We start from the raw sequence: 16,243 nt of genomic DNA, 5'->3' as shown, positions 1-16,243 counted from the left end.
GTGGATTTCATACTTCAATTATACGTATAGGAAAACTGCTGGTATAATCGGCATGTTGTGATTTCCAATACCAAAATGGTTTTTGAAATCACAGTGTGCCTTCTGCGAATATTTTACCTGACTATGGGGGATGGGATTCACTAGATTGCTGCAGTTTTACAGTCACGTGGGGCCCCTATGGATGCCTTGGATTATTGCCCATTTGGCACACTGAATGGTTTTCTATAATATTACATAAAGGGACCTTGAGAAAACATATTTCACATTGTTTGAATCATTACTGAATTCACACCAAAGGCATTAGCAAGTCATCAGAAAGTCATGGCATAATCCACAATGCCACTATTAACACAAAGGAAGACTATAGCTGGATCATCTTCATTTATCTAGACAGGTAGCAATACAATAAACTATAAAATATTCGATACAAACATATATGTAAACATACCTTGTGGTCGTGTGGGGTCCATGGAGTTTGGCAACAGGGGCTGTGAACCTGGGACTCCTACAGGGGGCTGTAACATATACAGTCATGTATTATAAGCCTGCACTTGAAATGTAAATGTTTTAATTCTAAGCAAGAAACATGGAGGTGTTTTCCTTAAAATTTTGTCATAACAATCATGGGAAAGAGACTTGTTTAGTTCTCAGACCTCAAAAATATATCTATCTTTACTATTATATAATGACTAATTTTTTTTTATAGTCTGAGGCCCTTTATCAGGTAAGAACCTTGTAGTATATGACGACGCTACACAGAAAGAAACAATAAGTAATATAAAAGTTATAATGCAGTCTTACTGAAACAGGGAAGTACGATGCATGGATAATAAAGCGAAGACATCTGGAAGACTTGCTGCTGTTCATGTTTTAATTTATACCAAGCCCAGATTTTAGGAGGCTTACATATTTTAGATGTTTTAATTTATCATCTAAAAATAATCCTAACAATATAATACAAGTATTAAATCAATATGTTTAGTTTTTATTTTGAGTGTTTACTAATAATATTTTGGTTGTTGTTACTACTGGTTCACATCTGTGTTCGGTATTCCGTTCAGGAAATCCGCTTGGGGACCCTCAGAACGGAATACCGAACTCATTAACAAGTCGTGAGCAATAAAAGCACACGGACCCTATAGACTATAATGGGGTCAGCGTATTTTCTGTGCGGTGTCCACACGTGTCATGCGGAAAGAAAAGTACTGCATTATAGTCTATGGGGTCCGTGTGCTTTCATTGCTCACCACTTTTTAATGTGTTCGGTATTCCGTTCTGAGGGTCCCCAAGTGGACAACCTGAACAGAACATTGAACGCAGATGTGAACCAGGACTTAGTGACAGAGTATATTTAACTTACAGAAAATTGATGTTTAAACACTTGTAATTACTATGAACAAACCACAAACCTGATTTGGCATTCTTAGAGAAGGTCGGGGGCCACCAGGATACCGAGGTGACATAAATGGCTGAAAAACAACAGGAAATAACAGAATTAGGATAAGTTACAGTGTTTGCCTACTTGAATAGCATTTATAAATTATAAGTGTGGAAATGCTGGCGGTTTCTGTATAAGTGTACATAGGGGCAGAGAGTCCACAGAGGAAATTTCTGCAGAGTTTCATTAAAAAAAACTCTGCGGAAACAAAACGTGATGAGTTTACACCACAGTTTTTTCCGCAATGTTTTTGCTAAATCGCCAAATGCATGGAAGGTGGCAAAGACCTACCATACATCCATGTGACTTGTGTAGCCATTGACTGGCTAATGATTGCAGAAGTCGTATGGATATGCACCATGTCATCACTGCAAGAAAATAAGAAATGGCTGCTGGAGCCCTGTGGAGCATCAGCAATGAAGGTGCAGCAGATTTACTAGGTCAGTAAAGGCTCGTTCACATCTGCGCCCAGGTCTCCGTTCTGCAGGTTTCCGTTTCCTGCACAAAACAGAGACATGAGACGGAAACCTGCAAGACTCTTTCATACCCATTCATTTGAATGGGTTTGAAAGATGTCCGGCCGTGAGCGCCGGTGAACGTTTTATGCTCTCCGCCGTGAAACCGATTTTTTTAAAACGAACAGAGTCGGACATGCAGTACTCTGTGTCCAGTTGAAAAAAACCGGTTTCACGGCGGAGAGCATAAAACGCTCACCGGCGCACATGGCCGGACCCGGTCTGACAGCTTTCCGTCTTCTGCATGCAGAACGGACTCCGGGCGCTAGTGTGAACCTAGCGTCATGTTGGTTTTTATCTTACAACTCCTGTGAATTTCTTAATTTCCCCTACAATCTGTTTAATTACAGTTTCTTCATTTATTACATGAATTGCTAGTTGCAAATGTTATATTTCTGAAAGACAATATTGGTTGTTGAATCTAGGTCAGCACTTCAGTAATGGTATATGTTTTAATATATAATCACTCAAAGAACATGGTTTGAAGAAACACACTAGATTTGTGACTATTAAGGTATACCAAATATTTGTGGCATCTTCATTTTCCACCAATGTGCATAGGATACCCGGGCCTTTCACTCACCTTATTTATCTGTGCAAATGAAAATGACCATTGACTCCCGACAAAAAGGTCAAAATGACCAAGTTTGGATCTGACCATAATGTCATTTTTTTAGGGAGTTAACAACCTGGTGTTTGTCTATCATACTCCATGTCATTTTCAAAACATGGCGTAAAACCATGTAGCTTTAGAAAAAAAACTGTAAACCTACTATAAAATATTAGTGTATATCTGGTTTAGGACTAAAGATGGTTATCCAGAAAGTCAACCGCCTTGCTTGATACTGCCCAGCCAAGCTAACTGGAAATTATTTGCTTCCACCAGGCAAAAATAAAACTTGCAACTTTGTTCCTTTCAGTATTAAAGTAATTGAGATGAACTCAGTTGGGAAAGATGTGTAATTAAAAATCTGCTCATAGCTGCCATGAAGACGGAGGGATCGGAGTGATTGCTTTGTGGCCATAGCTTGATAAAGTCATTATATTTCAGTTATTGCTGTGCAGAACGTCATTCATTTGGCATACCCACCCACCAATGTCTACGTTATAAATAGCCCTTCCATGAGCTAAGGCCATGGAATGAAAGTTTAATACATTCTGAAGTAAGACAGATTGACATTGTTTGACATTACCTGACTGTGTGGACCCATCATTGGGTTATTGGGGTTATGTGGAGGTGGTTGTGCATGAGGTGATGGCTGAGAACCTGGAGGACCCTAAAAAACACAAAGAGATATATACATGATTAAATTGGTAATGGGTGTGCAAAATATAGGACACTGTCAGTCAGGACAAAAGCTTGCAATGTTTACCCAGTATATCTCATATACAGTCCTATGAAAAAGTTTGGGCACCCCTATTAATCTTAATCATTTTTAGTTCTAAATATTTTGGTGTTTGCAACAGCCATTTCAGTTTGATATATCTAATAACTGATGGACACAGTAATATTTCAGGATTGAAATGAGGTTTATTGTACTAACAGAAAATGCGCAATATGCATTAAACCAAAATTTGACCAGTGCAAAAGTATGGGCACCCTTATCATTTTATTGATTTGAATACTCCTAACTACTTTTTACTGACTTACTGAAGCACAAAATTGGTTTTGTAACCTCAGTGAGCTTTGAACTTCATAGCCAGGTGTATCCAATCATGAGAAAAGGTATTTAAGGTGGCCAATTGCAAGTTGTTCTACTATTTGAATCTCCTCTGAAGAGTGGCATCATGGGCTACTCAAAACAACTCTCAAATGATCTGAAAACAAAGATTGTTCAACATAGTTGTTCAGCGGAAGGATACAAAAAGCTGTCTCAGAGATTTAACCTGTCAGTTTCCACTGTGAGGAACATAGTAAGGAAATGGAAGACCACAGGGACAGTTCTTGTTAAGCCCAGAAGTGGCAGGCCAAGAAAAATATCAGAAAGGCAGAGAAGAAGAATGGTGAGAACAGTCAAGGACGATCCACAGACCACCTCCAAAGAGCTGCAGCATCATCTTGCTGCAGATGGTGTCACTGTGCATCGGTAACAATACAGCGCACTTTGCACAAGGAGAAGCTGTATGGGAGAGTGATGAGAAAGAAGCCGTTTCTGCACGTACGCCACAAATAGAGTTGCCTGAGGTATGAAAAAGCACATTTGGACAAGGCAGCTTCATTTTGGAAACAAAAATTGAGTTGTTTGGTTATAAAAAAAGGCGTTATGCATGGCGTCCAAAAAGAAACAGCATTCCAAGAAAAACACATGCTACCCACTGTAAAATTTGGTGGAGGTTCCATCATGCTTTGGGGCTGTGTGGCCAATGCCGGCATCGGGAATCTTGTTAAAGTTGAGGGTCGCATGGATTCCACTCAGTATCAGCAGATTCTTGAGAATAATGTTCAAGAATCAGTGACGAAGTTGAAGTTACGCCGGGGATGGATATTTCAGCAAGACAATGATCCAAAACACTGCTCCAAATCCTCAGGCATTCATGCAGAGGAACAATTACAATGTTCTGGAATGGCCATCCCAGTCCCCAGACCTGAATATCATTGAACATCTGTGGGATGATTTGAAGCGGGCTGTCCATGCTCGGCGACCATCTAACTTAACTGAACTTGAATTGTTTGTCCAAAATACCTTTATCCAGGAACTGATTAAAAGCTACAGGAAGCGACTAGAGGCTGTTATCTTTGCAAAAGGAGGATCTACTAAATATTAATGTCACTTTTCTGTTGAGGTGCCCATACTTTTGCACCGGTCAAATTTTGGTTTAATGCATATTGCGCATTTTCTGTTAGTACAATAAACCTCATTTCAATCCTGAAATATTACTGTGTCCATCAGTTATTAGATATATCAAACTGAAATGGCTGCTGCAAACACCAAAATATTTAGAACTAAAAATGATTAAGATTAATAGGGGTGCCCAAACTTTTTCATAGGACTGTATATGGAGACTGAAGCTGCATACTCTTTATGGAAGTCCCCCTCCTGTAACACAGAACAATCTAAATACGACTGCGCTATATAGTTTTATTAAAACTAATTTATTAATAGAGAACAATTTAGATACATTATGGAAGGCAATGTCACAACCAACACTTCTTGATATTTCATTACCTAGTGCAGTGAAGAAATCACCCTTTCTTAGTTTACGTCTGGTTAAACAGTATGGGTCTGATGTAGATTTTTTGGCATCATTTACACAAGAAAAATGGCATAAATGGTGATAAATCTGATAGGGCTGATAACCCCCGCCACCCTCTTTGAGGAAAGTGATATGTGGGGCACAAAACTTTAAAAAGAAAAAAGAAAAACAATTATTGCACAAAAATTTTGTCTTGTGAAAAAAATTGCAAATTTTTTCATGTCTTGCAATCCAGTTTTCTGTTGTACAACAATGATAAAGCAGCTCAGATTTGCCTCAGGTATAAGTAGTCCAAATTTTCGAGACTTTTTAATTGTTTTCACATCTATTGCTTTTTCTCCATAGTCTATTGATAGGCAGGAAGATGTCTATTTGACTTTCCTAACTCCTATGTTATTTCAAGCATGTAGTAATAAGCAAGCTTGCTAGAACCCCAAGGATCTTATGCCTGTTCTGTATACAGATGCCAGCATCCGTAGGGACAAAAGCCACCACTATCCTACATTTTGCCTAGAAATCGCAAGGATTTGTAATAGTCACTCTTTAAACAGGACCTTTCACCCCCCTCCACTAATTTCAACCCTTCAATTGCTGCTGTTCCATTGATTTTGCTGCAGTTGGATTTTTTTTTCTCTAGACCCCCCCCCATTCCCAAGCAATAATTTCTGCTAGTTTCAGCACCCAATATCATGAGATTGCATCAGCCCTGTTCCACCCACCCAAAAATAGACAGCCTGATTAGCATACTGGATTCTGAAACTAACAGCACTTCTTGCTCAGGAACGGTGGGAACTAGAGAAAAAATACCAACTGCATCAGTATCAGTGGAGCAGCACCTATTAAAAGATACAAAGAGTTGAAGTTGATGAATTTGGAGAAAGACCCTCTTTAGGTTGAGGCTCCACATTGTGGAAATGCAGCTTTTTTTGTTGCAGATTTTGCTTCATTTTTTTTTTTAAAGCCAAATCTAAGAATGGCTACAAAAGGGACAGGAGATGTATAGGAAGTTCTTATACTTCAACTTTCTGTTTAATCCACTCCTAGCTTTGGCTAAAAAAAAAAAAGGCAACAAAATCTGCAACAAAAGAGGCTGTGTTTCTGCAATGTGAGGCCTCATCCTTAGAGATTTTCTGGCACCAGATCAAGTTTTCATATGGATGACCTATCCATAAGATAGGCTATCAGCATGTGATCTGTTGGGGTCAGACACACATCATCTGCTATTGCAGCCTCCGGATGCCAACGGGCGGAGCAAACGGCACTGATCCTGTTCAAGTAATATGAGAAGCACCACTTTGCAATACTAAAATAAGAAGGAAGGAGAACATGGAAGTATCTGTTGACTACTATGACGGTACTGCCTATGGCTGCAACCTGCTCCTAAATGATGGAAGAACAGCTCAAAATCACAATCTACTTCACTAGCAAGTAAAACATGGTGCAGATAAATATAAAAAACCAAACATGAAAGAGCTCATTGTATTAGGAGATCCTTTTCGAACATTACAATCATCTTGTTTAGGGACATCTTGGCCTCTTTGCTTTTCATACTAGGACCTTGGAAGTTCTGATCTTATTTTTTTTTTTAGATGTTATCTGATTGGTTGTGTCTAAGAGCCATGAAGGGCATATGAGCAATAAGTTGTAATAAGCTTATGTTTAGCTGACCACTGTTCTCCAGTAGTTAGTCTGGGGTGCCATCTTCATTCCTAAGTTTGGCAAGGTTTATAATCTTATTAATGGACCCCATATGCTTTGCACATTATTTACACTTTGTTTTTGAAACCCCCGAGAGTATGAATAAAGTTTGGCATATCGACAGCTACGAGAATGGGTATACAATGTACCCAAGCACTGGATGGACATATCTGTTTCTAGCCATCTTGCCTGTCTTGCAGTTCTTGCACATTCCGGCACATATCTATCTTCCAACAGTTGGAATGTTTTGAGGGTCATTATACCATATGAAGCAATATAATGAAGTACTGAGTACTGTGCACACCCAAGACGGAAGAAGAACAGCATAGCAAAGCTTATGTTAAGGTGAATGTTGTGACTATATTACTTTGGTTTAGGCTCTATGACCACAAGGTGTAGGATATATGAATAGATTTGCATATTTTTTACCTAGAATCCCTAGCGGAGCAGGAATGACTTGTAAGTCTCCGTACTGCTATGTAGGCACACACTCTCCCTGATGAGTACGATTATCCCCTGACCCTGGTCTATAGTCTCTCACTCTCAAATTAGTATTCCTGCGCTATGCTGAGGAGGTCCAAAAGACCGAAACAGCGCTGTCCATAGCTGAGAATCTGTTCTTTTTGGAATAGAAATACTAATTTGGCAATAAACCCCGCATCATATCAGTAGGCTTATTAACTGAGTCATGCATGTTGTTAAGGGGGCTGCCCTCTAGAGGGCACCATACAGAGGCACTGTTCTCCTAATTACATCCTGGAGAATAGATTTAGATATATGATAGCTCAGTCCCAAGAAAAGCCAGTATAGTCCGAGGCCACATGTTGAGAAAAACTAAGTTGTGATACAAATTTGGGTTTTTTCTTTTTAGATAAAGAAAAAGATTTAACAGAAGGGAGAATTATGCACTTTCTTTACTTTCTCCGTTCTTTTGAAGCCACGCTTAGCTTTGCAATGTATGGCTTCAGCCTTAACCAGATCCAAGCATATTAACCCAGCCCCGCTCATAGGTAGGTTAGGGTGAATCAAATAGTGTTTTTTTTTTATCCTTGTGAATTGTTGCCTGAGAGATAGCTGTTTTTGTCAATATGTGAATGGGATCCTTGGAGGAATGAGGGCATTGCTACTTACTTCTCTGAAGGAATGACAGCAACCTCATTGCTCCAAAGAGCCCATTTGCTTATTGGCAAAAACAGCGATATCTCAGCAACGGAGGGAAAACCTAGTTTGATTCAGGTGACCTTAACTTATTTATTTGTCAAGTCCCCACAACTTTGTGGAAATGCAACATTTTTTGTTGCAGATTTGGCTGTGGTTTTATTGAGCTTCCATTTCAAGCCACTCTAGACTTTTGCTCAAAAAACCGCAGCCAAATCTGCAATAAAAAAAAAAAAGCTGCGTTTTTCACAATCTGGGGCCTTTAGCTCTTATTATACCTATACGGAAAGCTGAAATTTACAAAAGCAGAACGGAAATCGCAGCATTTCCACAACAGATATTTTTCTGCAATGTGTGACAGAATCCATAAATGCAGCGATTTCACAACATGAGGACCTGGCCTAAAGCGATTTCTATACACTAAGCAGAAAACCAATGATCACAGATTGCATCTGGGCAACAAAAACTTTAACGTTGAACACCATTATGCATAATATTACTTTTGCACATAACGGTCATTGCATCAGGTTGCCTGTTAGAGTTTGAACAGCAGACAACAATAAATCAGTTCATTCTGGATTATGCTAACTTTACATGTCTTCACTGACAAAATATACAAAAGAAACTTGAATGGTTGCCTAGTAACAAGCTCCATAGTCAGTGACCACCAGATCTCTATGCTTCTGTTTAGACCAGCATGGGCATCTACCATAGTATAAAAAAAGCTACATGTCCTCTGTGTTGCACAGGAGTATGGCTTGTTCACAAGTGGCAGATTCATTGCAAAAATTTTTGCAGCTGAAAAAATGTTACGCTGCATAAACTCTTGCACCTTGAGCTGTCCATTGTGATTCTGCCTAAATCCCCGGAAAAAACTGCATAGGGATGGCTTGCCAGCGGTCAGTTTAAAAACCCTTTCATTTCAATGGGTTTTTAAAGCAAACTGCCAGTGTCTATTTGCAGCCTCTCCGCCATGGAACCATTTTTTTTTTTTTTTTGCATGGACACAAAGACCAGCATGTCCGACTTTGTGTCCATGTGAAAAAAAAAACAGTATCACAGTAGAGAGGCTGCATACGGACACCAGCGGTTTGCTTTAAAAACCCATTGAAATGAATAGGTTTTTAAACTGCCCGCCAGCAAGCCGTCCCTAAGCTGTTTTTCCGGGGATTTAGGTGGAATCACAATAGACAGCTCAAGGCGCAAGTGTGAACGCCACATTATATGTAAAAAGATTGTTTCTGCAGCATGTATTGCAAACCACATTTAGATCAAATATAGCATGTGTGAATATACTGTATAAGGTTTTTTTTTTTTTACAAAATGTTACAAATATATTGCCAAGTATCTGATAACCAGTTACATTTCATCTGTTTTCACTTTAAATTACTTACTGTATTGACATAAGAAATGACCGATTCACAATGCACTCGCTACACTATATCATTTTCCAGAATATATAGCAAAATAATATACAGTCCTCCTTAATGGAAAGTGTAAAACTTGCTCTAGCGTCACCTTTTGATAGGGAGGTACCTTCCAATTGGTGGAACTGGACCAAGTTTTGCTCTTTGCATCAAGGTGGACGTATTTGATCTATCAGAAGATTTAGTAGGACATATATGGTCTATAAGTCCCTGTACATCAAATGGTGACTTAAAGGGGTTGTCCCATCACAAGGATCCTATCTATACTTCTTGTTAATGTGGATGTAAGACTTTTCCTAAATACACTGCTTCAGCAAAACTGCTTTGTTTGTCCACTATCTTACTTTATTCAATTCTTTGTGGCCACAGCCCTGACTTAGCTGCTCATGAGTCAAGTGATGTATCTGCTGCTCTCAGGGGGGAGGGAGGAGGGGCTAAGTGCAAGGAGTGAGCCTGTGTATCTAGCTATTCCTGTGTCTACACCACATGTGCCCTAGCTTCCTGTTAGCAGATAGGGGACAGGAGCTGCTTTCATCTGTTCTCCCAGTTATCAGGCTAGCTAATTCAATTGTGTTCATTATGGCAGAGACAGGCAGTCTCTGTATGTAACACAGAATGGAGTTGCTGCTGCCTGTACTTCATAGTCCAACATGGGTGGGCGGAGCTAAACGGCAGGTTGCATGTGAAACCCCGCCCACCAAATGATGCAAGAAACCAGGAAGAAAGAAGATTTTACAGCAGTAAAGACTGATGAGTATGTGAGGTGGGAATACCCCTTTAAGGATTGCTCCTTCAAAAGAGACATAGTCCCCCTTTTGATCCCAAATTTTTTGAAATAAACAGCCGATCGATGTTGCACGGCTGAATGCATCCCACAATCTGGTGGGAAGTGTCCAAAGTATCAACTTCATTGACTATAGCAGAAGGGTCTTAAAGAATAAAGCTATTACTGCTCAAGCAAGCCGCACAGCCAGAGGAATTTCCATGCAGCAGAGAATTCTCATCTGACATCTTGCGGCTTCTAAAACTATTTATTGCCTGAGGTGTAGGCATTGTGCTGTTTTACATCTGGTACATAAGGGGTTACCATGAAAGCATTTGCTTTGATATTTAATAATGCTTCTTCCTGCTGCCTTGCAATTATCGTCCAGGGCTAATAAGAGACATATGGCAGTCACTGGTTTGAGTCTGTGAGCCCAATCCCGCTAGGTACCAGCCTAGCCAATCGCATTTAGGCAAAAAGAAGGGGGATAAATGAAGCAATTAATAAAATCATTTTCTATCCAGCTAAGGAGATAAATGTTTGGCATAGCCACACTGGCCTTCGCTCGGCATTAGCTAGACATCCGGCAATAGATGGCACTGCAGCCTTTCTCTTGTCTGCAGCACAGCACTGGAAAAATGTTATTTCCACATTTTTGACAGCAACAAGTTTGTTGAGATTTTGTTCTGCTCCTCCTTTCTTTACTGTCTGCAAAACACCATCAAATATAACATGCCAAGATTTTGCCAGCATCGGGACAAAAAGTACAAGTTGCCTTACCTTACATGGATTAGTCTTTAGATTGAGGACCACAGGTCCAATTTACTGGCTAGAAACAGTACTATCAGCCTAGAAAGTGTAATAATCATATATACATAATAATGCTCTTTCATATAATAATCCAAAATGTAAAATTCTGCAGAAAATTAAGCATTGGATAGAGTAATCTGATTGCACTGAAAATGTATTAGAAACTCATCCAACAGGAAACTCTTCAGTTTTGTAATATGTTTTTATCATCTTTTTCATAGTTTTTTAATTGTGGTAAAGAGTGGGAAAATCTATTGCCCCTACATCTTTTGGAAATATCTATTGGAAACTCTCTCTCTTAATCTTGGACACCATCAACAAACTGTCCAGTTGTTGTTGACAGATTTTATGACTTTGTGACTGTTACCCTGCATTCACACAACCAAATTTTAGACGTGAAACTAAAGTCTGTGTGTTGGGTGGATTTAGTGGCCTGAACGGTATCCCGGGAGAGGGACCCCTAACAATATATAGTTATCTATGGTGCTAGGAGACCAGGCCTGCTAGTAACAAACTGTCCTGTACTGGTTATAAATCAGGGGAACACATAGACCGAGTTTCACGTGTGCGGTTAACTTCAATCTAAAATAATACACACATTGCAAATGGAGATCTGTGAATAGCAATTGGCCTATATGTTAACAAGTAGCAACAGGAGATATTCTTCATAAACTGTACAGAATAAAATAAAGTGATAATGAAAAATAGTAAAACACCTCTGATAAATAATGGTGCCATATTACAATGCTTATTGAAAAGTCAAGGCTCATGCCCCTCTTTAGTTAAAGAACTGCTAACCCAAAGCCTACAATATACGGGAGTGAAGCCTCACTCACACAGTGTACATAGATCTTATTGAAACCAAAATCCATATGTATCATACCATATGTGAGATGATGATCATGCTAGATATTGTTCTGGACAGGCTGCAAGTAAAGTCAAGCCATAGCAGCCAACTTTGTGTAGCCTGGACTCAGAAGACTATAGTTATTGTGTGTCATCCGTCTTGGTCTTCTACTCAAGACACCCCAGTAGACTCTACATTTCACATTGCTAATACTGAACATTACACTGGATGTTGCTGGCTCTTTCTACACGTCCATTAATACATGGTAGCCATTCTCATGCTCTAAACATTCAGGCTTCAATAATTGGAATATTTTTTTTGAGGGCAATAAATTATTTAATGCTTTTTATAACTGTTGTCCTGCACAAATTCTCCATGTGACTTCTTGAAGAACCCTTGCCTTGCTGGAGTATTACAGGGTCTTGCAGCAATGGACTTGATTCTTGAACGGCTCTTGCAGGCTTAGTCAGGTGTGCACAGTTAATTATAGCAACAGTTGCAGATGGGACGCAGCATGTCTGTGTCAATGTTCATTGTAGAGACACACGCCGCCACCGCCAGAGAGCCTCCGCAGGAGCAACATTTACAGCCAGAGAGACACAATGACAGTCACACAAGTACCCAGCAAAACTCACGCAGCCAACGTTGATCTCAATATTTTATATCCATTTCTAAAGTGTATTCTCAGTCATCTGCTTTACGTTAACATGGGCTCTGCTCACTCCCTCTCTTTACTTATTCCCTTTTCTATCAGATTTGTAAGAAATAATGAGAAAATATCCCAGAAGGGCAAACAATAGAGTACATTGCTTTGTTACCGGTTGTAAGGCTGCACAAAACACGCATTAGGGCCAGGGCAAAAAGAGAGCCCGTTACCCTTTGTTTTCTATGAAATAAACATGGGCAATGGGCAGGTCCTCCTCTATTCACCAGTGAGGTGCTAAAGTGAACCACATATGTAGGACTGCTTATAAACTGCATTACCATAAAGTGTTCTGGAGCATTGTTACCAGGGTCAGGGGTAGTAGATACAGCTGAGCTCTGGTGCCTTTGGAGGCCCAAAAGTCCCTCTGCCACATAGGAAGGCACTTAGATTTTGCATAGGACGTTAATTTTAGGTCTTCTAGAGTTATTCTTTCCATCACTGAAAAATTGATTTGAGTAGGGATTATACAAATACAACCCATTATATGAGGACTTGCCCAAAATACCAACATGTCCGATGCTCAGCCCTCTAAACGGTGTATGAAAATGGTTCTTCTATAAAATAGATACGTACACTTGCATTTGTCTTGGCATTGCAACTGCATCTCATGAACCTATAGGTACTAAACACCCAGACCCACATTTATCAATGTATCTTTGTATTATTATTAATTTATTATTTCTAGTGCTTGTTCTTTAGTTGTCACACATTTATTAACCTCTTGTGCCAGAAAGGAGTGTAGTTTGTGCCATACACACATTTGTAATAGAAAAATTCAGACAAATTCTGGCTTTTTCAAATGTTTGAAGCTTTTCGCACAATCTCACTGCATGGCATCAAAAATTTGAAAAAACAAACAAACAGATTTAGATATTTTTTTTTGACATTTGAAACATTTTGAGAAGTTTGTTGCCTTTGGCCACTTAAGATTGAATTGTCTAAGTCCAGCCCAACATTCTCAGTATTTGCAATCAGCCATCTCTCGCCACATTACACGTATGTATGGCGTCTGCAGCTCTCCCGGACACTATACATATTTGTTTATTTCAATGTGTATATACAGAAGACAGTGTTTTTTTGCGGACCATATCTACAAAAAGCAATAGAAGAATCTCCTTTTTTTCACATACACTATGTTGATGCATCACATCAATGAAAGTCTATGGGTCTGTGAAAAAAAAAAAAAAAAAATCACAGATGTGAAAAGCGTATCAACCACGGAAAGCACACAACCTGCAAATGAGAAGGGTGGGGTGCTTTTGGTGAACAGCATGGACCTTAAATATAAGTAGATGCGAATGTGAATGGGGCCTTATTTGTATTTAAGTTGCAATAGCCATTTGTCAGAACAATTTAGAGTATATTCACACTGAGTTCAAGCAATATGTTCCATGTGCATTTTTATACAGTGTCACAAAACATGTACCACAGATGAATGCCTATGTAGTAACTGCATTTGTCTACCTTTGACCCTTGTTGTATAAACTAACATATGCCTAATGGTATAACACTTTCTCAGCCATGCAGTTCTTTTGCACAGAAGTATAACCACATTCACTGTCCAAAGGTAAGCAATATGGACACTCTTTTGGTATATTTCTGGCCAACAGAAGTCTTATGTGCATGTAACAGATGTATGTATAATACCAAAACATAGTTTTCATTTAGCTGCAGTGTGGATTATGTAATATGGAATGTGCAATATGCCAGGTATGTTCAGTACTGTACATGTCTAACTTGACCTTGCTAATATACTTAAAAACTCATATACAGATGTAGTAATGAAGCTTTTACATGTGCATAATAAGCCATATGTAGTCAATGAATTGGCTTGGCTCGCCTTTTCATTATATCACTCTGAAGGAATTTAGCACAAAAGAGTCAGATGAGGCAAACAAGCCTAGATACCATATGACCATCTTAGGCTAAGGCCCCACGTTCTGTATCCATTATACCTATAGGGAAACTACCAGCATTTCTGTAGGTATAATTGACATGTTGCAATTTCCAAAACTGCAATGATTTTGGAAATCACAGCATGACTGCTGCGCGTATTTTTTTGCAATGTGTGGATGGGATTCTAGAGAATGGCCCTACAACAGACCAGAACAATAGAAAGGCTGAAAGTGTGAAACTAGCATCAGAAAATACCAGTCATAAGGTGCAGTAGTTTACAGTGATTTCCTGCACAATATTTAAAGCAGTGGTTCTTAACCTTGTTTGAGGTACCGAACCCACCAGTTTCATATGCACATTCACCCTTCTTTAGTGATAAATCAAATATGTTTTTTTTCCAAATTCAAGACATAGATATATGTTTTTTTACTGGTACACAACATGAACCGTGCATAGAGATTTGATCGAACCCTGGTTAAGAACCACTGATTTAAAGTGAACCTGTCACATTCCTACATACATACACCCACACACAAACCCACGCACAGCAAACAAGTTCCAAATGTCACAGATAGACCACCAGCAGAGAAGATGGTTTAATCCGCTGATAAGTACAAGTAGATCCCAAAGTTTCCTTGTCCACCAACCGAACACATTAGGCACATTCATTAAATACCCCTGTCTGTGCCCGGACCATTTGTAGGCACATAGCAAGAGGAAATTTAATGTCACGTTCCCCGCTACATGTCCTGCCATTGACAGCGAACCACCACCACCTTCGTTTGCAGTGGTGTTGTGAACGAGAAATCTGGGTTTCTATGGACCGGAACCCTATTGTCTTTAGTAATGGACGAAGGTTCTCTGTTTGGGATCTGACGACTGGTCAGAATTGAGTTTATGGTGCCTTGTGGTGAGTGTTGCTAAATGTAATGGGAACTCTCTCAAGAAGTTAATGTAAATGATGGTGGAAAATCTCGGGAAAATATTCTAAGGATAGCCCATTAATGTATGATCAGTAGGATCCAACCCTCACTATTCAGAGCAATGAAGGGGATATGGAGCTCCTACCCTCAGGAAGGATAGACCATCAAGGAAAATGTCCAAGAGTACCCCTTGAAATCCCTATATAGCACATGCTTACTGGAAAGTACACTATTACTTTTTTCTAACAGTATATAATTCAAAATAAACAGACTAGCAAATAATGGGTTCCATTCAAGGACTCTTAATAAATGAATTATTCATGGATCTTCAACAAAATATGGCTGCCCATTCAGAACTATTTAAAAGGATAGATTTTGTAAGGTAACCCACTTAGACTGTTAAATATTTTACGAAAGGTCATTTTTGGACGGATGTGTTACAGTGTAACAGCTGTCAAATAGCTTCTAATGGAATCCTCAAGATCTCCTGAGACCAAGATGAGGAGAATAATAAGGGGAGGAGAGAAGAACAGGTCAGGGAGGAGGGAAGGCATTGATGGATGGAATCTGGATCATCAGGAAAAATAAACAGGGTAATTACAGCCCCATGGTTTACCTGAGGGGTTTCACATTACACAATTCTTAACTGGACTTTTGGGCTTTAATGTAATCTTTCAACCTCCACTTCTGATTTCTAATGGAAACTTCTTACAAAGCATTTACTGCAACCAGCTTTATAGTGGTGCCGCAGCCTCTTCTAGGTACTAATAGTGCTACTATATGTGACTTTCCAATTCAAAATCAGGTAAATTCAAAATTATCACAATGACCACTTGTAAAAGTGGATGCATTTGCATTATAAAAACA

The 16,243-nt window shown here is 39.3% G+C and overlaps 1 protein-coding gene across 2 annotated transcripts in view; it reads right to left on the bottom strand.

Annotated features, from left to right (window-relative positions):
- SSBP4 (single stranded DNA binding protein 4) overlaps nt 1-16,243 on the bottom strand; it is a 584,851-nt gene that overhangs the window by 299,238 nt on the left and 269,370 nt on the right. For both annotated transcript variants that reach the window (XR_012717245.1, XM_075282260.1), the window contains exons 6-8: nt 3,147-3,230; nt 1,410-1,469; nt 449-515 (exon numbers count right to left, since the gene is read on the bottom strand). Coding sequence is in view for 1 of the 2 variants with exons in the window: in XM_075282260.1 (XP_075138361.1) it covers nt 449-515; nt 1,410-1,469; nt 3,147-3,230 (211 nt within the window). In the remaining variant the exon portion in view is untranslated. The remainder of the gene's footprint in view (nt 1-448; nt 516-1,409; nt 1,470-3,146; nt 3,231-16,243) is intronic.

The sequence above is a fragment of the Leptodactylus fuscus genome, chromosome 1, assembly GCF_031893055.1.
Source record: "Leptodactylus fuscus isolate aLepFus1 chromosome 1, aLepFus1.hap2, whole genome shotgun sequence".
In the NCBI taxonomy this organism is placed as follows: Eukaryota; Metazoa; Chordata; class Amphibia; order Anura; family Leptodactylidae; genus Leptodactylus; species Leptodactylus fuscus.
The sequence above is the reverse complement of the archived record's forward strand: the minus strand, read 5'-3'. Positions and strand labels throughout refer to the sequence as shown.